Source organism: Ziziphus jujuba, chromosome 9 (assembly GCF_031755915.1).
Source record: "Ziziphus jujuba cultivar Dongzao chromosome 9, ASM3175591v1".
Taxonomy (NCBI): domain Eukaryota; kingdom Viridiplantae; phylum Streptophyta; class Magnoliopsida; order Rosales; family Rhamnaceae; genus Ziziphus; species Ziziphus jujuba.
In genome coordinates, this window is record NC_083387.1 from 23,707,254 (window position 1) to 23,733,357 (window position 26,104).

Here is a 26,104-nt window from a genome sequence, read left to right on the forward strand (position 1 = left end):
TTTTTATGAACAAATTTTTGAGTCGCTCTTTTATTAGTTTTTACTCACAAATCACAACAGTATGAGTTTAAAATTATATATTTATTTATTTTTTCCTTGAAAAAAGATCATGTATATTTTAAAAAAGAAAAAATCAGAGGCCATACATAAATAAGTATATTAACCCGAAAGGAGGCTAACGTGCGCCAGCCTGGTACCGTACTGTTAGCCATGGCAGCGAGAAACCAGTCTCAGTCTCAGCATCACAACCAGATGAAGAAGAAAGTCCCTCTCTTCCCTTTACTCTCCCTTCTCTGCTTCATCTCCATCTTCTTCCTCCTCTCTCTCATTCGGAAGATCTCCGTTCCTTCGCAATCTCCTCGTCACCAGCAGCAGAGCTTCCAATTCCACGACATCGATGGGTCCGACCCGGGAACCCATCCATCCGGGCCCTGCGACTACTCCGACGGGTCGTGGGTTTATGACCCGAATGCCAGACCTTGGAGGTACGACAACACCTGCAAGGAGATATTCAAGGGCTGGAACTGCATCTCCAGCAACAAATCCAACGCTCGCGATCTCATCAAGTGGCGGTGGAAGCCCACGCTGTGTGATCTCCCACCCTTCGATGCGGCGTCGTTTCTGCAGAAGTACAGGGACACCAGCATTGGTACTCTCACTTTTTTTTACCCTCACTGAACAATGGCTATGGATTCTGATAATTTCAATGTTAGAATTATAAAATTTTTATGTTTTTGCTCCTGTATATGAAGAATTCAAAGAAAGTGGTGTACCCTTTTGTTTTTATTTGTATTTTACCCTCTTTTTTCTCACACTCACTGAACAATGGCTGTGGATTCTTATAATTTGAAAGTATTTTTATGTTTTTGCAGCTGAATATGAGAAATTCATAGCAACTGACTGTACCCTTTTGTTTTGATTTGTATTGTATGGTGTGGATATATAAGAGAGAAGCTTATGAATTTTGTACAGTGCAATGCTATGAATTCTGATAATTTCCAAGTTCGAGTATAAATTCTTATGCTTTTGCAGCTAAATATGAGAAGCTCAAAGAAGCTGAGTATACCCTTTTGTTTTGATTTGTATTCTATGCTGTGGATTATGTAAGAAAAAGCTTATGAATTTTGTACAGTGCAGGGTTTGTTGGTGATTCCTTGAATAGGAATATGTTTGTTTCGCTTTTCTGCTCTCTAAGAACCGTCTCGAATGAGGTGAAGAAATGGCGACCGGCAGGAGCTGATCGTGGGTTTACGTTTCTTCAGTATAATCTCACCATTGCATATCATCGAACTAACCTTTTGGCGCGATATGGTAGGTAAGCTTTGTTTGATGTGAATAATTGTGGTTTCATGAACTGTGTACAGGTTAATTACATTCAGTTTTCTCTCAAATTTCTGGTTTTTATTGATTGTCGGGATGCTATATTTTGGCATTCTTATGTGCTATTATATGAATAGATCTGTTAAATGTTTTATTGAAGAAAATCTTTGGATATAGTTCGAGTGATTTTGTAAAAGATTGTTGAAGGTGCAAACGAAATTTTGTCTGCGGTTGTATTTCTCTTATAATCAATCTAAAGCTATTCAATCTTTTGTCTTTAAAAAATATGGGAGGCAGAGAGTGTTTTGAGTAGTGTAGAAGGAAGTTTGGGGCTTGGGAACAATAGGGTAAGCTGTTGGACATGTATATCATTGTGTTGATTGGGTAATGGTAAAGCTATCATTTAGATTGTGCTTATAAATAACATTAAGGGATCGATAGTTGGAGGTATTCATAACTGTAAATGATGCAACCTTTAAAGTGACACATACAAGTAATGGATTTTTGTGGCTGTTTACCAAAGGCTACACAATTTGTGTGACTCATGGACTTCCCATTTTCATGGTGTTCTTATGTTTCTTTAAATAATATGACAATGTTGGACGTTAAATTTTTTGGCTGTAGAGTTCCTAGTTATTGGGGTTCAAGTTTCTTCTATAGCCTATAAATGCTCCAAAGCTCATTTTCATAATATGCCTTACTCTGCTTCTGTCTGATGCAGGTGGTCAGCTAATACCAATGGTGGTGATTTGGAATCTCTTGGGTATAAAGAGGGTTATAGAGTTGATGTTGACATCCCAGAAGGCACATGGGCGGATGCTCCTAGGTTTCATGACATTCTAATCTTAAACACAGGACACTGGTACTTAAACCTTTGGGTTCTCTCTTGTACTCAGTTTTTGAGTTTATTAAGATGTTGTTGTTACTCTAAAGATTTCTGGATGCAATATGCAGTTTCTTGTTTATGTTCACCAAATACAAACATGTTTGACTCGATATACAACAATGTTCAATCTACAAGAAGACATTGCTGACTGTTTATTATGTTGTTGTGGTTGTTGTAAACAGGTGGTGGGCTCCCTCAAAATTTGACCCAGTAAAATCACCCATGCTTTTCTTCGAAAATGGTCAGCCTGTGATTCCTCCAATATCCCCTGAAGTGGGCATTGATATTGTTTTAAAGCACATGGTATGGTATAACATCATTTTCAAAATGTTGAATGATATTTTCTTCTTCTCCTTCTTTCTTTCTTTCCTTTTTTTATTTTTTTTATTTTTTTATTTTTTATTTTTAAAATTTTTTTATGAGCTTCAGTATTATTTTCACAGTTACAGGACACTTTGACATTATAAAATTGCTCCAAATACACCTTATATGTTGCACCCTGTGCAGTAGTGCATGTTTATATTTCTGTAGTACTGGCTGTTGCTATTATGCAATATATTCCCTTGTTCAGCATATTGTTCTAGGCTATCTTTGTGACCCTTTTATTTAGAATTGTGACTTCGCTCATTCAAGATCATGTTTACCATAATCATATTGCTGGCCATTAACTCATGTTATGATAATGCCTGGTATTGTGCGGAGTTACCACCCTCCATTGCCTTCAATGTTGACTGATAACTTTTATAAAAGGCATTGTTAATTGAACACATTAAAAAACATAGCTACGACTTCATTTTTGTAGTTTTGTCCTTTTTCATTTTTTTTGATTTATTTTTTCTCTTATCTGTAAAATTTAAGTTGATGTGGAAGGTTTCTGTTGGTAAAGGATTGAAAGAGGATGTATTGATGTTATTTTGACTGACAGGGTTGGTATTCAGAAGATATTCTTACACTTGATCAATTTACAAAAGCAAAATACTGAAATAAAATTGGAAGTGCTGTTAAGTTAAAGTATTATATTTGTCAAGATATTAGGTCTTTCTTTCCTCTTATGATGTAGTCTTAATTTCATAATGGTTATATATGGGTTTATTGTAGTTATCATTTATTGAGAAGAGAATGCGCCCTGGTTTGATCAAATTCTTTCGTACACAATCACCTAGACATTTTGAAGGAGGTGACTGGAACCAAGGTGGTTCTTGTCAACGGTTGGAACCTTTGTCGCCAGAGCAGGTGCCTCACCTATAAATTTAATGAAATCATTAATTAGTTTAGATCAACTTGCATCCTATAAGTATGTAATTGTTTATAGTTAATGAAATGTGTTGGACAAACTGCGTGTACATCCTTTTTCTTTCCTTTTTGAGATTAAAGTTTCAAAGATTTGATTCCTTTCAGGTTGAAGAACTCTTCTCGCTGAAGAATAATGGAACAAATATTGAAGCACGTTTGGTAAATCAGCACCTATTCAAGGCTCTTAAGGGGTCTGATTTTCGTATTTTGGATATTACCCGTATGAGTGAGTTCAGAGCAGATGCACATCCATCTACAGCTGGAGGGAAGAAGCATGATGATTGTATGCATTGGTGCTTACCAGGAATTACTGATACTTGGAATGAGTTGTTCATAGAGCATCTAAATAACATTAAGGTTAGAAATTGAAATATTTTTTCTATCACCATTTAGGATTTTGGGTTTGAAATTTGTCTTTATGGTGGTTGATCCTTATATGTATTAGCTGAGTTCAAAAAGTAGAGTTAATAACCTTGCGTTTAGGAAAAGATGAAGTTGTTAGCCCTTTGCTTTCAGGCTTCTTGATGTTATCAAAATTAGAAATTGAGTGAATTACTTTCTTTGGTTCTTTTACACGTCAAGGGAGTGCCATTTTCCATAGCACATAAAAAAATATCTATCAAAGTTGTTTACCTTTGCATTTGGAATGATCAAGTAGGTCTAAGTAATTGGAGCAATCATGTCCATGCGTACATAAATGCTATACGTTAATCTTGAAAAACTTAGCTTTCGTCTTTAGTTTATTTATTTATTTATTTTTGGCTATGAGCTGAAATTAGCAAGTTTGCTCTAAAGATTAAACCAAGTCCATAACAGCTTCAGAACTCTTAAAACTAAAGTAAAAGAAGTACCCTTCCATTAGTATAAATAAAAGCTAAGTTTTTTTTTTCTTGTCTTTTTAGGGACAACCTAGTGGTAAGTGAATATTTTCTCAAGCAACGATTTGGACTTTGAATTTCTACATCCCAATGATAATAATTTGATAATCATAATAATAATAAAGAATAGAAAAGTAGCTTGGTTTTCTTCATACCCTAGCCTTTCCTTCTGCCGCTCTCTGTTGGACCTTATGCATAACTTCATACAATTTTTGTTCTTATTGCTTGCATCTGCATGCCTGACTATGGGTTGGAACGATGACACTTTCAAAAGAGAAATCCATGGATTTAAAGAAGGATATAATATTAAACTAAAACACATTTTGAAATTAACAGATTTTTGCGTGAAATAGGTGTTTACATGAAATTGCTTTCTCTTTGCACAAAGCGAGCAAAGCCGGAGAAGAGTGATCAATTGCAGCACCTTGATTGTCATTTTGTCAACAATTGATTTTTTATTTTTATTTTTGGGACAAAATGCTTTCTTTTTACTTCCTACTCCATTGACCCAATTCGAAAATCCACATAAGTCAGCGTTCTATGGTCCATAATTGCATTATTTCTCTAAACAAGATAAGATCAAGTTTATTCATAAAAAATTATTTGATGGTTCTTGGGTCAAATCTATAATATATATATATATATATATATATATATATTTTTTTTTTAATTAGGTAGAAATGTACACAGGTTGGCATTTACGTTAACTCTATAAGTCCACTCTATTCTACTTTATCTAGTTTCGGGGCATTTTCAGTAAAAAGAAAAAGTTACAAACTAGGAGTTATGACGGTGCCATTATAATAGTGAGTCTTCCACTTACAAAAGCCTTTTAAGTAAATTTTAATTCACGACTACGATAATAAAATATAGAAATATCTATTTTCATGTAAATATTAAGCTTTTGGTTCCATAGCGGAAAAGATAAAACGAATTTCTGAATTGTGAGATTAGAAACAGGTCAATGAGAATAGGCCTATAAACAGGTCAATGAAATTACATTGCTGTGAACAAATAAAAAAAGAAAAAAAAAAAAAAGAAAATGGGTCAGCAGGAATTCTGAGACAGAGAAGGCAAACAAAATAATATAATATCCGAAACGTTATTTTACAAACACTTTATATATTGGGATTCTTTCTCTCAAACATGTTTTTGATGTGAAACTCCCATCTCGTCGTTGGTTTATTCATCATGTTACTAAAACACTGTTAGTTATCAATAGTGGGGCTGTATTGGATCAATCAAAGTGCTGGTAACTTGCTTTCTCCTCTTGCCTCTGCCTTCACTTCTGTGGTATGGATTCCTATTGTTTCTTGGTGATCATCGTCGTAATGGGGTTCTCCTGCTTCCAAGCTGATCAGGCTCTGAGTTCTCAGAATCTGCCATGCAACATAAACGATATTAAGGCATTACAGGATTTCATGACAGGTTTCAAGACTATGATCCATGGGTGGAGCACTAATTACACTTCTGATTGCTGTAAATGGACAGGCATAACTTGCAGCTTTTCATCATCTTTGGGGTTGGACAATTCTACTGAAACTGCGGGTAGAGTAGTAAAGCTGGAGCTTCCAAAGAAGAAACTAGCAGGTACACTTTCTGAATCAATAGGAACTTTAGATCAGCTTAAAGTCCTTAATCTTTCTCTCAACTTCCTTCAAGGCTCACTTCCACTGCCACTGTTCCATTTGCGAAATTTACAGGTTCTAGACTTGAGCTCTAATGATTTTTCTGGCCCTGTTCGTAATACTATCTTTTTACCTTCAATTCAGATCCTTGGCCTTTCACAAAATTCCTTAAAAGGGAATCTTCCTGTCAGTATCTGTGACCATGCTTCTACACTCTTGGTGTTGAAAACTACTTCTCTGGTAATCTTCCTCCAGGACTTGGAAACTGTGCCAGTTCCTTAGAGAAACTATCTCTAAACATGAATGATCTCACACGTGGTATATCTGAAGGTATATTTCAGCTTCAAAAAGTTGATTTTATTAGACCTACAAGAGAAAAAGTTTTCAGCGCTACTTAGCAAAGGAATTAGCAACCTCACCAACCTTGTTCATTTGGATATCTCCGCTAACAAGTTGAGTGGAATCATTCCACAACTTTGTTAAGTTACAGTTCTTTGTAGCACATTCAAATAATTTCACTGGTTCTATACCTTCTTCCTTGACAAATTCCTATACTCTTACTGTGTTAAACATAAGAAACAATTCGTTGGAGGGTTCAGTGGATCTTAATTGCTCTGCAATGGTTAGTTTGACTTCTCTTGATCTAGGTTCTAATAGGCTTAGTGCGCCTATTCTTGATAATCTTCCTTCTTGTGGACGTTTGAATAACATAAATCTTGCTCGGAACACGTTGAGAAGCTTGATACCAGAAAGTTTCAAAAACTTCAAGTGTCTCTTACCTCTCTCTTTCAAAATCTAGCATCTACGATCTATCTTTTTCGCTAAGAATCTTACAGCACTGTAAGAATCTTACCTCTTGGGTCCTCCCCGGGAATTTCCAAAATGAAGAGCTGTCTGCAGATTCTACTCTTCATTTTCACAAGCTCAAGATTCTTGTTATCGCAAATTGTAGATTAACTGGTTCAATACCTGTATGGTTACTTCACAAGCTCTAAGTTCCCTATGCATGCTGGCTTGCTTATGTGGTTATGAAGGTGAGTCTATTGAACTATGATGCAGTTGAGCTATTGATTTCAGTATCCGCATAATCTTGGTGGGTTCAGGGAAAGAAATTCCCCAAGCTTGAAGCTTCAACTAACTTAGGCTGGCTAAACTTGGGCTTGCTTTCCACCTTCTTCAGAGTCAGTCGACGATATGCGGGGGATGTTCTTGTTTACATTCAAAACCAGTAATATTTCGTCTGTATAAAACATGATTGATTTTTGCAACCAGTTATATGAATGCATACAAGCTTTAGCCTGGTCTATTTCTATTATGTAATGTTTAGCTTTAACTTTCAGAAACAGAGCAATGAATTTAAAACAGAGCAAACACAAACTAGGGGCATAGGTAAGCGACAAATCTTTCGATGACAACAAAATGCATACATTGCTGATAACTTCTTGACCAATTAATGCATTAAAAACCCTATAAATTGGTTAATAAGCACAAGGTCATTATAATTTACACTCACAAAACTGAGATAAGAATGATTTGTTATACTACTGTAAAGAGTCTACCTCAAAACTACAACTTGCGAGGCTATAAAAAATAAAATGCAATAATGGCTCCGTATTTATTTTTTACTTTTATTTTTAGCAACAAATATTGATTCTGTATTCATTCAGATAGAAATACATATTATAATTAAACGCTGCAAAGGAACAAATGAGTACTAAATGTTTTTTCATTCCTAGCAATGGCATGTATAGAGACATCATACAGATTAAAAATTTATAACATACTTTAGGTGTCAGTGGTTAATTTGAAGCTTTCCAATAGAGTTTTTTTTCTTTTTTTTTTTTTAAAAAATTTTTAAAACGTAATAAGAAATTCATTAAGGCATGCAGCCGTGTAAATCGGAGTACAGAAGGAAGTTGAAATTTAAATCATTAACAGAGAAAAAGGAGTAATGCTATGTCAAACGTTTTCCAAACGCTGTGGACTCACTGTCCAAGTCTTCCTTCTAAGTCGCCACCTAACATTCAATGTAGCTTCCCACATATTTCCAAAGAATTACGCATGTTGAAGGTTTTCCATACGCGGTGAGACTCACTGTACTAGTCTTCTTATCTGTTTCACCTAACATCAGTGGACCTATCGGCTTGAATTATTAGTAAAGGACAAACAAAGGAAACAAGCTAGGAAGCTTCCCACATCATGTTAATGGTATTGCCAAAGAGTTAAATCGGCTCCAATTGACACAATAAAGCTGAATGCTCTGAGCTACATAAACACACACAGCATATCATCGAAACTCTTCTTTCTTTGTTGTTTGCAAGAAAAAGAACTTTCCCCTTGTTTTTTCAATTCCTTAATCTCTAGTATACCAAAAAACCCTATGGCTGCAGAAGTAGTAGGAGGAGCTTTACTCTCTGCGTTCCTTCAGGTGGTGTTTGACAAGATGGATTCCAAGGATGTCCTCAACATCATCCGGAGAAAGAAACTCAATAACAGGCTGCTCGAGAAGTTGAACATTAAGTTGCTGTCAGCTGAGTCGGTGCTGAATGATGCTGAGGAGAAGCAAATAAAAAACCAAACTGTGAGGAAGTGGCTTGCTAAGCTCGAGGAAGTAATCTATGATGCAGACAACTTGGTGGACGAGATCAATACTGAAGCTTTGCGATGTGAGATTGAAGGTGAATCTGAAAACACCTCACAACAGGTACTGAAATTCATCTCAACTCCATTTACTGCATTTAACAAACGGGATGTCGAGTCGAAGATGGAGGAAATCCTTGATAGATTGGATTTTATTTTACAACAAAAGGATTTCCTTGGCCTCAAAGTAGGTGTTCAAAACAAACCTCCACGGAGAACACCTGCAACTTCTGTAGTAGAAGAATCTGCTGTGTATGGCAGGAATGATGACAAAAATGCCATCCTTGATTTGTTGCTATCAGATGAAGTTGGTGGCAATAAGATTTCGGTGATTCCCATAGTGGGTATGGGCGGGATTGGCAAGACCACCCTTGCTCAGCTCATTTACAATAGTGACGATGTAATGAACCATTTTGAGATCAAAGCATGGGCTTGCGTCTCAGATGATTTTGATGTTTTTAGAACCACAAAAATGATTTTTGACTCGATTACATCTCAAACATGTAATACTACAGACTTCAATCAACTTCAAGAAAACTTAAAGCAGAAGTTGGTGAAAAAGAAATTTCTCTTTGTTTTAGATGATGTTTGGAATGAGAATTATATTGAGTGGGATAAGTTGAAAAGTCCTTTTGAATTTGGAGCATGTGGAAGTAAAATCATTGTGACAACACGCAGTGACAGAGTTGCAAATATGGTGCGAAATGTTCCGAGTTATACGCTAAAACAAATGTCTGAAAATGACTGTTGGTCGTTATTCGTAAAGCATGCCTTTGGTAATATAGAGCCAGGTGCACATCCCGATTTGGTAGACATTGGTAGAAAAATTGTTAGAAAGTGTCAAGGTCTTCCATTGGCCGTAAAATGCCTTGGTGGTCTCTTGCGTAATGAAGAAAATCCACAAGTATCGGAGAGAATTCTAAAGAATGACATATGGGAGTCATCTCAAAAGGAACTTGACATTCTTCTATCCCTTTGGTTGAGCTATTATTATCTGCCTCAACATCTTAAAAGATGTTTTGCTTACTGCTCAATTTTTCCAAAGGATTATTTCTTTGAGAAAGAATATCTAATTTTACTGTGGATGGGAGAAAATCTTTTGGAGCCCCTTAAAAATAAGACTGCAGAAGAAGTTGGAGAGGAATACTTCAACGATCTGCTCTCAAGGTCATTGTTTCAGGGCACTGAGGAGGGCTTGTTTACTTTGCATGACCTTGTCAATGATTTGGCTATGTTTGTATCCGGTGACTCTTGTTTTAGGTTGGATAACAATGTCTCAGAAGTTGCAAGAAAGAGTACTCGTCATTTGTCAGGTTTACAATATGAACCCCATTATATCAAGAATTTGAATTTTGAGGATTTATGTAATAAGAAGATATTGCGCACTCTGATATTGAAAGATATTTATCCATCTGGATACGTGATAGATATTCTTGAAAAGTTGCAATCAATGCAGTACTTGAGAGTGCTTGATGTATGTGGACTTGATCATATGATGGAAAGTCCTCGCATGACAAAGGTGCTCAACTCAATTGCCAGTTTGAAGCTCTTAAGACATCTGAGGTTCGTTTGTGTTGGAATTGAAGAAATTCCTGATTCAATTTGTACTTTGTACAATTTACAGACATTAATTCTAAGATATCGTGGCATTACTAGGTTGCCAGATTCAATTGGCAATTTGAAACATCTAAGGTATTTGGACTTAAGTTGGTCTCCGATTAATAAGATACCAGATTCAATTGGCAATTTGGAACATTTAAGCCATTTGGACTTGAGTAGTACTCGGATTGAAAATATACCCGACACGGTATGTAATTTGCATGAGTTGCATACAATGAACTTGTACAGCTGTACAAATCTTAAACGTTTGCCAAATAGCATCACAACTCTAATCAACTTGCGCCATCTCGGTATGTCCGACACAGAATGGACAGCATTGGAAGAGATGCCACCCCAAATGTGCAAGTTGAAAAATCTGCAAACATTAGAAGCGTTTGTCGTAGGAAAAGATAGCGGATCCAATATTAAAGAGCTGGGTGAGCTTCAACATCTGCAGGGACCTGATCTTCTTATCAAAGGACTTGAGAATATAATAAATGAGGAAGATGCTTCGGGGGCCAAATTGGAGGATAAGAAGCGTATTATTCGACTGCGTTTGGGGTGGGAGGGTGATAGTGACGATTCGCAGCTAGCACGAGAGGTTTTGGACAGACTCCAACCGCATACAAATCTGGAGGAATTATTTATTCGTGGGTATGGAGGTACAAGCTTCCCGCCTTGGGTTGGTCATCATTCATTTTTTTGTATAAAATACTTAGGGCTGTTTGATTGTAGAAACTGTTGTTGGTTGCCTGCACTGGGACAGCTACCTTCCTTGGAATCCCTCAAGATTGCTGGATTTGATATGTTGGAGAAGATAGGCAATGAATTTTACAGTGATAGTGATGGTTCTTCTTCTTCTTCTTCTTCTTCTTCTTCTGCGATCACTAAACCATTCAAGTCGTTAAAGCGCTTGCACTTTTCAGGTATGGCAGAGTGGAGGGAGTGGTCAGTGGTGGAAGTTGAAGGTAACAGAGACGAAGGTCGTGGAGTTTTCTCAAACCTTAAGGAGCTTCGGTTGGCAGACTGTCCGAAGTTAAAAAGGGAGTGCTTACCGGATTATTTTTCTTCTTTGGAAACTCTTACGATATGGGGAAGTCACCACCTGGCGGCCTCACTCTCACGGCATCGATACCCATCGCTGCGTGTATTGAGAATATTGTTTTGTAAAAAAATGAAGACATTCCCGGAAGGGAGGTTGCCCTCCGATATACAATCAATTGATATTTCGGGATGCGATGAACTGGCGTCACTTTCGGACGAGGGATGGCCTTCCAATTTAAAATCACTTAAAATTAGCAATTGTTCGAAGCTCTTTGTACGGAGCAACATCACGCAGTGCAATCTGGGACTGCTCGCCTCTCTTACATCCTTACATATCGGTCATATAAATGAAGTGGATACATTTCCGGAGAAGGAAGGCCAGCTTCCCACCTCTCTCACTTCTCTTGATCTATCTGTTATTCCAAACCTTAAATCCCTACATGGAAAGGCCTTCCAACAGCTCACCTCCCTTCGAAAGATGTCGATTAATCTGTGCGAACGGCTCCAGTGCTTGCCAGAAGAAAGACTGCCCGCATCTATTTCTGAGTTGAGGATCAGCGGTTGTCCATTGCTAACGCCACGGTGCCAGAGAGAAACAGGGGAGGATTGGCCCAAAATCCATCACATCCCGAGCATAATCATAGGTTCGCGTAAAATATGATTACAATCATGTCCTATATATGTCCGCCTTCTCTGTACACATTTCAGGTATTTCTTTTCTACCATAACTGTCGTATAGTACTTTTATTTATTTATTTATTTTTCTAATCCTGATTTTCTTTTTTTCCTTTTTTTCTTTTTTTTCGCTAATCAAATCCTGATGTATGTATTTATTTTGCAATAGTCGTGATTACTTATTTCGTGCAATGGGCCAAAACCTGGTGCTATTTCGCACGCACAATGGGATAAGGGATTTCCTTCAAAGTTTCTACATTCAAAACATCCTTCTTCCTTCTATCACCTGCAATGCTTGCCATAAGAAGAACGTCGTCCCACTTCTCTTTTATTTTTTTTATTTTTTATTTTTACTACCACTTCTATGATCAAAACATGCTTCTGATATAATGTTTTCCTTTAGTAAGAAAGGTCTTCAACTTGGGTTTTCCAAGTCAAACTATTTTCTATTTGAAGCTTTTGTTTTTCAACCTGTCATATGATATACATGTTCTCGCTTCTATTTTGCTTTAACATACATTTAGTTATACCTAATTTAATGTTCAATACTCATTTTAATTGCAGTCCATTTCCTGTAATATATCCTCTGTCATCTGCCGCTATCATCCTGGATAGAAGAAATAGAAAACGCGGTGAATTTCTTATTCTGATCTTGGTATTTGTTCTCTTTTCTTCCCTATTTTAACTAACTTGCGATAAGGTCTCGTCTCCAACTCCTCTCATTTGCAGTTATAATTTTGGAAGCAAACTGTTGTCGTTCACAGTAGCTGATTCAAAAACCTTACTCTTTTCGGTTTTGAAATGCAGTTCTAGCTCTTCTTCACCAATTCAGCGTTCAGGTAATTGAATACCTGCTACCACAGACCCTTTGATTGTTTCAAAGTGATTTTGGGAACTGGGATTTGAGTCTTTATCCAAGAAACTATGAAACTTCATTTTTTCTGTAATCCCAGCACATGATTGGGGGTTTTCTTGTGCTCCTTACTTTTTCATTGCTATTCAACATGTTGCTCTTGTCTATTACAGTTAGCATCCCCTGCACAACTGATTGTATTTCTGATGTTTGAGTTCCCAAAGATGGACTTTTTAAGTTTATACAGGTAACAGAAACTGCATATTACACATTAATGAAACGATATTTATGCATTTTATACGAGCTTTAACCCAAGAAAGCGGATTTTTCTGCAGGAAAACTCAGGATTTTAAGGCATATCACAGCAGGGGTACTGCCAATTGTAACATATCTGCCACTATTTTTAAGATCTGCTTTTCTTCATGTTGCACCAATCTACGTATCTTGTATTACACTTTTGTTGCAACAAGCATCTTCCTTTGAAATTAATACATTACTTGATGCTTGTTAGAGCTAGTCCTCTGTATGATAGTCCTGTTTAAGAGTTAAAAATGCGACTATTGGTTTGAAAAGCAATATAACAATTAGCTAAAATCAACCAACACTACCACAGCCTTCAGGGACAAGAAAGGACAAGGTAGGAGTGTAAAACCATATATGACATCACTAACTTTTAGCCAATATGTTCCATTTGTGACCTAATCAGAAGACAAAACCACCGTCTTTGGAAATTCACCACGAAACTGAGACTTAGACAACTTTGCAAGTTCTCCTTGGTCAGAGATCTTTCTACATAATCTGGACCATTCCAATGGCCTCTTTAATTGCTGGACCAAAAGAAGTTACTTCCTCCTTACTCAAGTTTTAGCTAGTATAAAAAGAAGGTTTAAATCAGTGAGTTAGCATAACAGCTAGGGCAGAATCCGCCACAGCAAACCATTTAGGATGCATCTTAACTACTTGAGGTGGACAAAGAATGGAGGTTGTATGCTCGTTACTACTTTTTCGCGAAATATAATAGAAAGACGTTTGTGAACAGAGTTTCAGAATTTGAGTATCCAATTTCAATTCATTGTCTCTTTTATTTTAATTTTCCGTACGGTTTTATTTCTTGGGATAAATACCTATTATAATCTTGCATTTGTGTTACATTATACCTTCTTTTAAAGATTCTTCTTGTTATCTAGGCATTTTCTATATTTCACAGACCAGGTTTTCATTCATAAGCCTTTTAGAATCTAGCTTTGCACTTGTCTTCCCTGATCATCTTCCAATTTTTGAAAAATCTTGAGATCGCAGGATGTCAACAGTTGGTGGCCTCATTTACAAGATGTCAATATGCGGGCGCTGCATTTTCATCTCCTTGGAATTCTAAGACAACAGGTTTCCCAAAATGTTTCGTCCAGTGGAGAATTTGGGTTTTCCTGTAATTTGGATTCACTTGAAATTACCAGCTGCAAAATCGATCTTCGCAAACTGCTTTCACTGGGGTCTCCAAACTATCAGTTTTGCTCATATACTATGTAAATGTAAATGTAAAGATGTTTTGGATTCGCTCTCAGAGGAGGGTCTGCTTCGAGCTTATGTGGTTGAACTCTTCCTGTACCATTTTCCAAACCTTAATCCTTTGGCAGAAAGGATCTTCAACATCTTAAGAGTTGTCCATTTCTTACTGTGGCGAGTTACAGTGCTTGCCCGAAGGAGGGCTGCCCCCTTGTATTTCTTATTTGAAAATCTATGGATGTCCTTGCTAAACCAATGGTGGCAATGCAGTGAGAAAAGGGGTAGTATTTGCCCAAGTTTTTTCCCCTATGTTAGGACAAATGATGAACTGATATGAAGTGCATTGAGCAGGTTTGTCCATCCCTAGTTGCCAGACAATCAAATTTTGAGTTTGTAATTTCTGTTTCCAAAAGTGACTGGATCACATTTCTGATCAAAATATCATTGACTAGGAATTTATTTATTTAATTTTTTTACTGCAAGTATTACTTATACACGTTATTGTTTCACCTGCCTCTCAGGAAATGCTTTTATTTATTTATTTTTTTAATTTATATTGATTCACAAGTCACTAGTCATTCTAAAAATCATTGTTCTTTCTCCCTTCTGCTATTGTGTTTTATATATATACTCTCAGCTTATTTTATTTTATTTTTTTGTCTTAGTAAAATATTCTTCGTCAGTTGTAAGGAATATTAACATCAACATCTATATCTTTCCAGGTTGTGCCGTGTGTTCTCTAGCTAGACAATATCTCATATGTCATAAAATTGATTTATTTAGACTTTGTCAGAAACTCAGCTTCTTACTTTTAACCCATTGGCTTGCTCCTTACCTTCTTCAGAGTCGGTTCTTATGCAGGGGAAGTTCTATACTTTTTTTTTTTTTTTAGGTGAATATGCAGGGGAAGTTATTGTTTACATTCAAAAACAGTGTTTCCTCTGTATAACAATGTTACACTTTTTCCGAAGAGTTGCATCAACCTGCTAATTTTCTATTTTACATAAATCGTTCTGGATGTAGGAATGGACGTGAAGATAAAGAAAAGCTAGTGTTTCCTGTATATAGTGTATAATTTTTTTTTTTCCCCAAATTAAAATGTATAAAACTACGTTATAAATTTTCTTTTTAACCAACTTTTTTTTTTTTTTTAATCTCTTTCCCTTTCTTTTATAAATAATAAATTTTTTTAAAAAATAAAATCTCTTTACAAGATCTTATATATCATGAGTTTTTCTCTTATTATTTGTTGGCTATTACAGATCATAACATACTTGAGAATCAAAATTTTTGTTACCAGTGATAAATACCATACCCTTAACGATTTGAATTGATAAAGATATACTATTGACTCAACTTGAACAAGTTCCGTTAAGATATTTATCGCATAACTTTGGTTGATATGGGTGATCTTTTAGATATTATATTTTATAGTAAATATTTAATAGAAAATGAACATCGAAAATAATATATATTTATCAATCTTCGAGATTTAAAATGGGAATTGTATTGTTGCTCTTATCATATATTAGTAAATCTTTTCGTTCTTATAAAATAAAGTGAAATTTATAGTTCCAGATTTTTTTATACATGGGAAGTTTCTAGTAACATTCATGGAAATGGAATAATGCATGTAAAAGTTTTCCAAATGGTGTGAGACTCACTTTAGAAGTCCTTCTCCGGTTTGACACCTAACATTCATGGAACTAACCCAGGATTATTAACAAAGACAAACAAAAGAAACTAGCCAGGCAGCTTCCCACATATTCTTAATGGTATTGCCAAAGACTTAAAATCCATCAAACAAAATAAAGCTGAATGCTCTGAGCTATACTTATATATGTACACAACATATATATCATTCAAACTCTTCTTTCACTCATCAAACTCTTCTTATTTGCTACAGAGAAAGTTTTTTCATTCATTACTCCAATTCCTCAATTTTGTATACACCAAAAAACACTATGGCTGCAGAACTAATAGAAGAAGATTTACTCTCTGCTTCTCTTGAGGTTTTGTTTGAAAAGATGGCTTCTGGGGATGTCTATGAATTCATCCGGAGAATAAAACTCGAAGATTGTTTGCTCAAGAAGTTGAAGAATAAGCTGCTGTCAGCTAACTCAGTGCTGAATGATGGCGAGGAGAAGCAAATAAAAAACAAAGCCGTGAGGGAGTGGCTTGCTGTCGCTGAGCTCGAGGAAGCAATCTATGATGCAGAGGACTCAGTGGATGAGATCCACAGTGAAGCTTTGCGATGGAAGATTGATGGTGAATCTGGAAGCAGCTCACATCAGGTACTGAACTTCATCTCAACTTCCTTTTCTGCATTTAACTAACATGATGTAGAGTGGAAGATGGAGGAAATCCTTGATAGATTGGAATTCATTTTGCAATAAAAGGATTTGCTTGGCCTCAAAGTAGGTGTTCAAAACACAACTACACGAAGAACACCTTGCAACTTCTTTAGTAGAAGAATCTGGTGTGTATGGCAGGTATGATGATAAAGAAGCCATCCAAATGAAATCATTTTAAAATGGTAGGCTTTTCAACATCTTTCCTGCCTTAAACATTTTAAAATTCCAGTATTCCAAGAGCTCCAGTGCTTGCCTGAAGAAGGTCTTCCAGCTTCGCTTTCACATTTGGATATTTGTTTCTTTCCTTTGCTAAGTCAAAGTTGCCAAGGGAAAGATTGGCCCAAGATTTGCTCACATTCCTCATGTTTATACAGATCATCCATATTCAGACTTTCCAGGGATAGACATGTCCATTTTCGGTAACAATGTTTGGGTATTATTATTCTACAATCTTTGAAAATACATCAGTCATTATAAACCACACGCTATTAGATATGGTTCAATTTTTTCTTGTGTTGTTTCTTGCTGGAATGGATTCTCTCATATTTTCCAAAGCATAAATGCAGTTAACATCTAATCTAATTTAGATGTTTGTATCCGTCCGTCCAAAAATTTTGCTTTAGTAAATTTGGAATTCATATGATTATCATGCTTTTCATATAATGTAGTCTATTTGTAATAAAGGTCCTTAATTTACATTTTCCTGGTTACATTAGTTACAAAAATTGAGACATATTTTTGGAAGTTGTAACATACATGCTCTCATTGTCATTTTAGGTAGTTCGTTTTTGATAATCAAAAAACAACTAAGTAAGGCTCGTTTCCCTTTTGCTTTATAAAAGTAGTTATACTTGATATAAATATTCAATACCCATTTAAATGCAGCTCATGTTCTCACTCTGGCACAGCCCTGTATTCTGGATAAATGGGAACAAATATGAAAGCGATTTGTTATTATGCACCATTTGAAACGATGGAGAGAAGAGAAGGGGAATCTCTTCTTTCATAGGCATAAATAAGATGCTGCTTCGTAGGGGAATCTCTTCTTTATATTCAAAAATTTTACTTCACATGCTTAAAATGCAAAATGGCAAGCAATTATATTTCTATTAGGAAAAATCGTTTTTATTACAAGTATAGTTTGCCCCGCAACTGTTTTTTTCTGTCACTTTAATGCAATCTTTAATTTATTTTTCAAATACATTTGACAAAATTAAACCATAAACATAGTTAAAAATAAATGAAAATAGAATAAAATTATTTTCCAAGAAAGTGACATTAACTGTGCATGATTATTTTTATTATAAAAATAGCAGCAAATCCAACTCTCGCGATCTCATCAAGTGGCGGTGGAAGCCCACGCTGTGTGATCTCCCTCCCTTCGATCCGGCGTCGTTTTTGCAGAAGTACAGTGACAAAAGCATTGGTACTCCCTCTTTTTCTTACACTCACTGAACAATGGCTAGGGATTCTGATAATTTCGATGTTAGAATTATAAAATTTTTATGTTTTTGCTCCTGTATATGAAGAATTCGAAGAAAGTGGTGTACCCTTTTGTTTTTATTTATATTTTACCCTCTCTTTTCTCACACTCACTGAACAATGGCTATGAATTCTGATAATTTCAAAGTATTTTTATGTTTTTGCGGCTGAATATGAGAAATTCAAAGGAACTAAGCGTACCCTTTTGTTTTGAGTTGTATTGTATGGTGTGGATATATAAGAAAGAAGCTTATGAATTTTGTACGGTGCAATGCTATGAATTCTAAACAATGCTATGAATTCTGATAATTTCCAAGTTCGAGTATAAATTCTTACGCTTTTGCTGCTAAATATGAGAAGCTCAAAGAAGCTGAGTGTACCCTTTTGTTTTGATTTGTATTGTATTCTATGCTGTGGATTATGTAAGAAAAAGCTTATGAATTTTGTACAGTGCAGGGTTTGTTGGTGATTCCTTGAATAGGAATATGTTTGTTTCGCTTTTCTGCTCTCTAAGAAGCGTCTCGAATGAGGTGAAGAAATGGCGACCGGCAGGAGCTGATCGTGGGTTTACGTTTCTTCAGTATAATCTCACCATTGCATATCATCGAACTAACCTTTTGGCGCGATATGGTAGGTAAGCTTTGTTTGGTATGAATATTTGTGATTTCAAGAACTGTGTACGGGTTAATTACATTCGGTTTTCTCTCAAATATCTGGTTTTTATTGATTGTCGGGATGCTGTATTTTGGCATTCTTATGTGCTATTATATGAATAGATCTGTTAAATGTTTTATTGAAGAAAATATTTGGATATCGTTGGAGTGATTTTGTAAAAGATTGATGAAGGTGCAAACAAAATTTTGTCTGCGGTTGTATTTCTCTTACACTCAATCTAAAGCTATTCACTTTTTGTCTTTAGAAAATATGGGAGGCAGAGAGTGTTGAGTGGTGTAGAAGGAAGTTTGGGGCTTGGGAACAATAGGGTAAGCTGTTGGAAATGTATATCATTGTGTTGATTGGGTAATGGTAAAGCTATCATTTAGATTGTGCTTCTGAATAACATTAAGGTATCGATAGTTGGAGGTATTCATAACTGTAAATGATGCAACCTTTAAAGTGACACATAAAAGTAATGGATTTTTGTGGCTGTTTACCAAAGGCTACACAATTTGTGTGACTCATGGACTTCCCATTTTCATGGTGTTCTTATGTTTCTTTAAATAATATGATACTGTTGGACGTTAAATTTTTTGGCTGTAGGGTTCGTAGTTATTGTGGTTCAAGTTTCTTCTATAGGCTATAAATGCTCCAAAGCTCATTTTCATAATATGCCTTACTCTGCATCTGTCTGATGCAGGTGGTCAGCTAATACCAATGGTGGTGGTTTGGAATCTATTGGGTATAAAGAGGGTTATAGAGTTGATGTTGACATCCTGGAAGGCACATGGGCGGATGCTCCTAGGTTTCATGACATTCTAATCTGAAACACAGGACACTGGTACTTAAACCGTTTGGTTCTCTCTTGTCCTAAGTTTTTGAGTTTATCAAGATGTTGTTGTTTCTATAAAGATTTCTGGATGCAATATGCAGTTTCTTGTTTATGTTCACCAAATACAAACATGTTTGACTCGATATATAACAATATTCAACCTACAAGAAGTCATTGCTGACTGTTTATTATGTTGTTGTGGTTGTTGTAAACAGGTGATGGGCTCCCTCAAAATTTGACCCAGTAAATTCACCCATGCTTTTCTTTGAAAATGGTCAGCCTGTGATTCCTCCAATATCCCCTGAAGTGGGCCTTGACATTGTTTTAAAGCACATGGTATGGTATAACATCATTTTCAAAATGTTGAATGATATTTTCTTCTTCTTCTTCTTCTTTTTTTTTTTTTGAATGAGCTTCAGTATTATTTACGCAGTTACAGGACACTCCGACATTATAAAATTGCTCCAAATACACCTTCTATGTTGCACCCTGTGCAGTAGTGTATGTTTATATTTCTGTAGTACTGGCTGTTGGTATAATGCAATATATTCCCTTGTTCAGCATATTGTTCTAGGCTATCTTTGTGACTCTTATATTGAGAAGTGTGACTTCGCCAGTTCCAGATCATGTTTACCATAATCATATTTGCTGGGCATTAACTCATGTTATGATAATGCCTGGTATTGTGCAGAATTACCGCCCTTCGTTGCCTTCAATGTAGACCAATAACTTTTATAAAAGACAGTGTTAATTGAACATATTAAGAAACATAGCTATGACTTCTTTTTTGTAGTTTTGTCCTTTTTCATTTTTTTTTAAATTTATTTTTTCTCTTATCCGTAAAATTTAAGTTGCTGTAGAAGGTTTCTTTTGGTAAAGGATTGAAAGAGGATGTATTGATGTTATTTTGACTGACAGGGTTGTTATTCAGAAGATATTCTTACACTCGATCAATTTAGAAAAGCAAAATACTGAAATATAATTGGAAGTGCTGTTAAGTTAAAAGTATTATATTAGTCAAGATAGTAGGTCTTTCTTTCCTCTTATGATAAATACTCAGTCTTAATTTCATAATGGTTATACATGGGTTTATTGTAGGTATCATTTATTGAGAAGAGAATGCGCCCTGGTTTGATCAAGTTCTTCCGTACACAATCACCTAGACATTTTGAAGGAGGTGACTGGAGCCAAGGTGGTTCTTGTCAACAGTTGGAACCTTTGTCGCCAGAGCAGGTGCCTCACCTATAAATTTAATGAAATCATTAACGAGTTTAGATGAGCTGGCATCCTACAAGTATGTAATTGTTTATAGTTAATGAAATGTGTTGGACCAACCGCATGTCAATCCTTTTTCTTTCTTTTACGAGATCAAAGTTTCAAAGATTTGATTCCTTTCAGGTTGAAGAACTCTTCTCGCTGAAGAATAATGGAACAAATGTTGAAGCACGTTTGGTAAATCAGCACTTGTTTAAGGCTCTTAAGGGATCTGATTTTCGTATTTTGGATATTACCCGTATGAGTGAGTTCAGAGCAGATGCACATCCATCTACAGCTGGAGGGAAGAAGCATGATGATTGTATGCATCGGTGTTTACCAGGAATTACTGATACTTGGAATGACTTGTTCATAGAGCATCTAAATAAAATTAAGGTTAGAAATTGAAATATTTTTTCTATCACCATTTAGGATTTTGGGTTTGAAATTTGTCTCTATGATGGTTGATCCATACATGGATTAGTTGAGTTCAAAAAGTAGAGTTTATAACCTTGCGCTTAGGAAGAGATGAAGTTGCAGGCCCTTTACTTGCAGCCTCCTTGATGTTATCAAAATTAGAAATTGAGTGAATTACTTTCTTTGGTTCTTTTACACGTCAAGGGAGTGCCATTTTCCATAGCACATAAAAATATATATATATCGAAGTTGTTTGCCGTTGCCTTTGGAATGATCAAGTAGGTCTAAGTAATTGGAGCAATCATGTCCATGCGTACCTTAATGCTATACGATAATCCTGAAAAACTTAGCTTTCTTTCTTTATTTATTTATTTATTTATTTTTTTTGGCTATGAGCTGAATTTTAGCAAGTTTGCTCTAAGATTAAACCAAGTCCATAACAGCTTCAGAACTCTTAAAACTAAAGTAAAAGAAAGTACCCTTCCATTGGTATAAATAAAAGCTAAGTTTGATTTTCTTGTCTTTTTAGGGACAGCCTAGTGATAATAATTTAATTAAAGTTAAAAAAAAAAAAAGAATAGAAAAAGCAGCTTGGTTTTCTTCATACCCTAGCCTTTCCCTCTGCCGCTCTGTTGGACCTTTATGCATAACTTCCTAAAATTTTGTTTTTATTGCTTGCATCTGCATGCCCGACGGTGGTTTGGAACTGTGGCACTTTCAAAAGAGAAATCCATGGATTTAAAGAAGGAAATAATATTAAACTAAGACACATTTTGAAATTAACAGCATTTTTGCGTGAAATAGGTGTTTACATGAAATTGCTTTCTCTTTGCACAAAGCCAGCAAAACCGGAGAAGACTGATCGGTTGCAGCACCTTGACTGTCATTTTGTCAGCATTTGATTTTTTTATTTTTATTTTTGGGACAAAATGCTTTCTTTTTACTTCCTACTCCATTGACCCAATCCGAAATCCACATAAGTCGGCGTCCTATGGTCCATAATTGCATTATTTCTCTGAAAAATTATTTGATGGTTGTTGGGTCAAATCTCAATTCTTTTTTATTAGGTACAGATGTATACAGGTTGGCATTAACTTTGACTCTACAAGTCCACTCTATTCTACTTTATCTAGTTTCGAGGCATTTTCAGTAAAAAGGCAAAATTACAAACTCGGAGTTATGACGGTGCAATTATAATAGTGGGTCTTCCACTTGCAAAAGCTTTTAAGTAAATTTTAATTCACTACTACTACGATAATAAAATATAGAAATATCTATTTTCATGGAAATATTAAGCTTTTCATTCTGTAAGGGAAAAGATAAAACAAATTTTCTGAATTGTGAGATTACAAACAGGTCAATGAGAATAGGCCCATAAAGAAACCTTATGAACCATTTCTTTTAAAATAAAGACGTAAACAGGAAGATATTACATTGTTGTGAACAAATAAAAAAAGAAAAAAAAATTGAAAATGGGTCAGTCGGAATTGTGAGACAGAGAAGGCAAACAAAATAATATACTAGCCGAAAGGTTATTTTACAAACAAAATAATATAATAGCCGAAAGGTTAGTTTACAAACACTTTATATATTGGGATTCTTTCTCTCAAACATGTTTTTCATGTGAAACTCCCATCTCGTCGTTGGTTTTATTCATCGTGCTGTTACTAGAAAAACACTGTTAGGTATCAATAGTGGGGCAGCATTGGATCAGTCAAAGTGCTGGTAATTTGCTTTCTCCTCTTGCTTCTGCCTTCACTTCTGTGACATGGATTCCTATTGTTTCTTGGTGATCATTGTTGTGACGGGGTTCTTCAGCATCCAAGCTGATCAGGCTCTGAGTTCTCAGAATCTGCCATGCAACATAAACGATATGAAGGCATTGCAGGATTTCATGACAGGTTTGAAGACTGTGATCGATGGGTGGAGCACTAATTACTCTTCTGATTGCTGTAAATGGACAGGCATAACTTGCAGCTTTTCATCATCTTTGAGGTTGGACAATTCTACTGAAAGTGCGGGTAGAGTAGTAAAGCTGGAGCTTCCAAAGAAGAAACTAGCAGGTAAACTTTCTGAATCAATAGGAACTTTAGATCAGCTTAGAGTCGTTAATCTTTCTCTCAACTTCCTTCAAGGCTCACTTCCACTACTACTGTTCCATTTGCAAAATTTACAGGTTCTAGACTTGAGCTCTAATGATTTTTCTGGCCCTGTTCCTAATCCCATCCTTTTACCTTCAATTAAGATCTTTGACCTTTCTCAAAATTCCTTAAAAGGGAATCTTCCTGTCAGTATCTGTGACAATGCTTCTACACTCTTGGTGTTGAATCTTGCAGAAAACTACTTCTCTGGTAATCTTCCTCCAGGACTTGGAAACTGTGCTAGTTCCTTAGAGAAACTATCGCTAAACATGAATGATCTCACAGGTGGTATACCTGAAGGTATATTTCGGTTTCAAAAGTTGATTTTATTAGAACTAAAAGGGAACAAGTTTTCAGGGCCACTTGGCAAAGGAATTAGCAACCTCACAAACCTTGTTCATTTGGATATCTCCGGTAACAAGTTTGGTGGAATCATTCCGGATGTTTTTCACAGCTTTGTTAAGTTACGGTTCTTTGTAGCACATTCAAATAATTTCACTGGTTTTATACCTTCCTCCTTGACAAATTCCTATACTCTCACTGTGTTAAACATAAGAAATAATTCGTTGGAGGGTTCAGTAGATCTTAATTGCTCTGCAATGGTTAGTTTGACTTCTCTTGATTTAGGTTCTAATAGGCTTAGTGGACCTATTCCTGATAATCTTCCTTCTTGTGAACGTTTGAATAACATAAATCTTGCTCGGAACAGGTTGAGAAGCCTAATACCAGAAAGTTTCAAAAACTTCCATAGTCTCTCTTACCTCTCTCTTTCAAATTCTAGCATCTACAATCTATCTTCTTCGCTAAGAATCTTACAGCACTGTAAGAATCTTACCACTTTGGTCCTCCCCGGGAATTTCCAAAATGAAGAGCTGCCTGCAGATTCCACTCTTCATTTTCGCAAGCTCAAGATTCTTGTTATCGCAAATTGTAGGTTAACAGGTTCAATACCTGTATGGTTACTTCATAGCAGCAACTTGCACTTCTTGGATTTGTCATGGAATCACTTGAATGGACAAATTCCTTTCTGGGTTGGGAATTTTTCATTTTTGTTTTTCATTGACTTCTCAAACAACTCATTGACTGGAGAGATTCCGAAAAGCATAACTGATTTAAGAAGCCTCATTGATAGTGATATATCAATAGAGGAATCCTCCCTGGATTTCCCCATTTTCATGAAGAGGAATTTGGATGCAAGCGGGTTGCCATATAACAAACTTTTGAGCTTTCCACCCACCTTGGACTTCAGTTACAATAATCTGAGTGGACCTATCTGGCCAGAGTTTGGGAATCTGAGAACGCTACATGTTCTTAACTTAAAAGTCAACAAGATATCGGGACCAATCCCGAGTAATCTGTCAGGAATGACGAGTTTAGAGACTTTGGATTTGTCCCATAACAAACTTTCAGGGACAATACCAGCTTCCTTGGTAAAGCTCAGCTTTCTGTCCAAGTTTAATGTTGCAGACAATCAATTATATGGGCAAATCCCTTCAGGAGGTCAGTTTTCAACCTTCCCAGCTTCAAGCTTTCAAGGAAATAATCTCTGTGGCGATCACAATTCTCCTTGTGAATCAAATGATCAACTTCCTAGTCTGCAACCCGATGAATCAAGCAGATCAAACAGTATTATAAACAGTGGCTTTTTCATTGCAATGGCTATTGGTTTTGCGTTTGGGCTTTTTAGCAGCATTATTTCATGCAACAAGAAGATTCTAAAGTCCCTGTTGAAACTTTTTTGTAAAAAGCACCTCTACTAGTTCAAATCTAAACTCTTGTAGTAAAGCAATGTTCCTACCATATTATATTGTAGCGAGGTTCAAACCTGTATGGTTATTTCATAGCAGTAATTTGCGGTTCTTGGATTTGTCAGGGAATCACTTGAGCTGACAAATTCCTTTCTGGGTTGGAAATTTTTCATTTTTGTTTTTCATTGACTTCTCAAACAACTCATTGACCGGAGAGATTCCGAAAAGCATAACTGATTTAAGAAGCCTTATTTCCGTGGAGATCATGATTCCAGAACAAAAAGTTTTTTGTGACAATAAAATCAAATTGTGTCAAAAAAGATATATTTTTTTGGGTTAATAATGAACGGGTAGCAATTTATAGCATAAGCCTTAGTGCTTGGATGGAAACCTTAAAAAAAAAAAAAAAATAAAAAAATAAAAATAAAAAAATAAAAAAATAAACAATTCCTTAAGCATAATGAAGGTTTCCAAACGATTGAATCTTCTATTATATATACATTATTGTGGATATGGCTTTAATGCTTTGATGAGAAGAAAAAAGAAAAATGGAAAATATATTCTAAATTGAAGGGTGAGGCAGAACATGGAGGTTTAGTTGAATTCAAAACTTAAACGATATATTTTCATTGGTTTTATTACAGGACCAAGGCTACAAATGCTTTTTCCAAACATTAAAGTCTATAGAATATTGGAAAAGTAGAAAAAATGAGTTGAAAATATATATATAGGTTGTGATGGTAAAGAAAATAGGAGATGTGAAAACTCTTTGCATTAACAAAAATTGTTTAGATAATATTGTTCTTTGAAATTTTTTGTTTATAAAGATTTAAAAAAAAAAACCCTAGTATAATATATTTCTTAATTCTAAAATTGATTTTCTAAAGAAAAAAAAAACAT

At 35.6% G+C, this 26,104-nt stretch overlaps 4 protein-coding genes across 17 annotated transcripts; all 4 read left to right on the forward strand.

Moving 5' to 3' along the window:
- Positions 1 to 38: 38 nt before the first annotated feature.
- Positions 39 to 7,311, forward strand: LOC107427423 (receptor-like protein 35). Its single transcript, XM_048480598.2, is given in 11 exon segments — positions 39 to 649; positions 1,138 to 1,315; positions 2,042 to 2,182; positions 2,389 to 2,509; positions 3,305 to 3,439; positions 3,605 to 3,856; positions 5,739 to 6,228; positions 6,231 to 6,352; positions 6,354 to 6,475; positions 6,477 to 6,773; positions 6,775 to 7,311. Coding segments are annotated over 11 exon segments (2,523 nt in total). The 5' UTR covers positions 39 to 210; the 3' UTR covers positions 7,001 to 7,311.
- Positions 7,312 to 7,971: 660 nt separating this feature from the next.
- Positions 7,972 to 14,873, forward strand: LOC107427453 (putative disease resistance RPP13-like protein 1). Of its 14 annotated transcripts, none has more exons than XM_060811661.1 (7): positions 7,991 to 11,092; positions 11,171 to 11,996; positions 12,133 to 12,274; positions 12,528 to 12,595; positions 12,693 to 12,802; positions 12,990 to 13,063; positions 13,152 to 14,873. In XM_060811661.1, the coding sequence occupies exons 1-2, from the start codon at positions 8,386 to 8,388 to the stop codon at positions 11,947 to 11,949; spliced, it is 3,486 nt and encodes a 1,161-aa protein (XP_060667644.1). In that variant the 5' UTR covers positions 7,991 to 8,385; the 3' UTR covers positions 11,950 to 11,996; positions 12,133 to 12,274; positions 12,528 to 12,595; positions 12,693 to 12,802; positions 12,990 to 13,063; positions 13,152 to 14,873. The 14 variants fall into 14 exon arrangements, with proteins under 14 accessions (XP_060667646.1, XP_060667644.1, XP_060667645.1 ...); XM_060811662.1 differs by having other exon boundaries at positions 7,991 to 10,906; XM_060811652.1 differs by having other exon boundaries at positions 7,993 to 11,996; positions 13,152 to 13,198; positions 14,109 to 14,873.
- A 1,410-nt stretch (positions 14,874 to 16,283) lies between these two features.
- LOC107423503 (protein trichome birefringence-like 13) lies at positions 16,284 to 22,507 on the forward strand. The gene is given in 9 exon segments (XM_060811232.1): positions 16,284 to 16,613; positions 16,741 to 16,811; positions 17,909 to 18,099; positions 18,612 to 18,789; positions 19,513 to 19,653; positions 19,860 to 19,980; positions 20,743 to 20,877; positions 21,043 to 21,294; positions 22,383 to 22,507. Coding segments are annotated over 9 exon segments (1,446 nt in total). The 3' UTR covers positions 22,410 to 22,507.
- Positions 22,508 to 22,958: 451 nt separating this feature from the next.
- On the forward strand, positions 22,959 to 25,489 carry LOC107427445 (phytosulfokine receptor 1). Its single transcript, XM_060811664.1, has one exon. It carries the CDS (start codon positions 23,084 to 23,086, stop codon positions 25,214 to 25,216), a length of 2,133 nt encoding a protein of 710 aa, XP_060667647.1. The 5' UTR covers positions 22,959 to 23,083; the 3' UTR covers positions 25,217 to 25,489.
- Positions 25,490 to 26,104: the final 615 nt, after the last annotated feature.

What these genes read in the sequence shown, in the direction of transcription:
- LOC107427453 (XM_060811653.1), top strand. Translation starts at nt 8,386, where the DNA reads ATGGCTGCAGAAGTAGTAGGAGGAGCTTTACTCTCTGCGTTCCTTCAG.
- LOC107427445 (XM_060811664.1), top strand. Translation starts at nt 23,084, where the DNA reads ATGGATTCCTATTGTTTCTTGGTGATCATTGTTGTGACGGGGTTCTTC.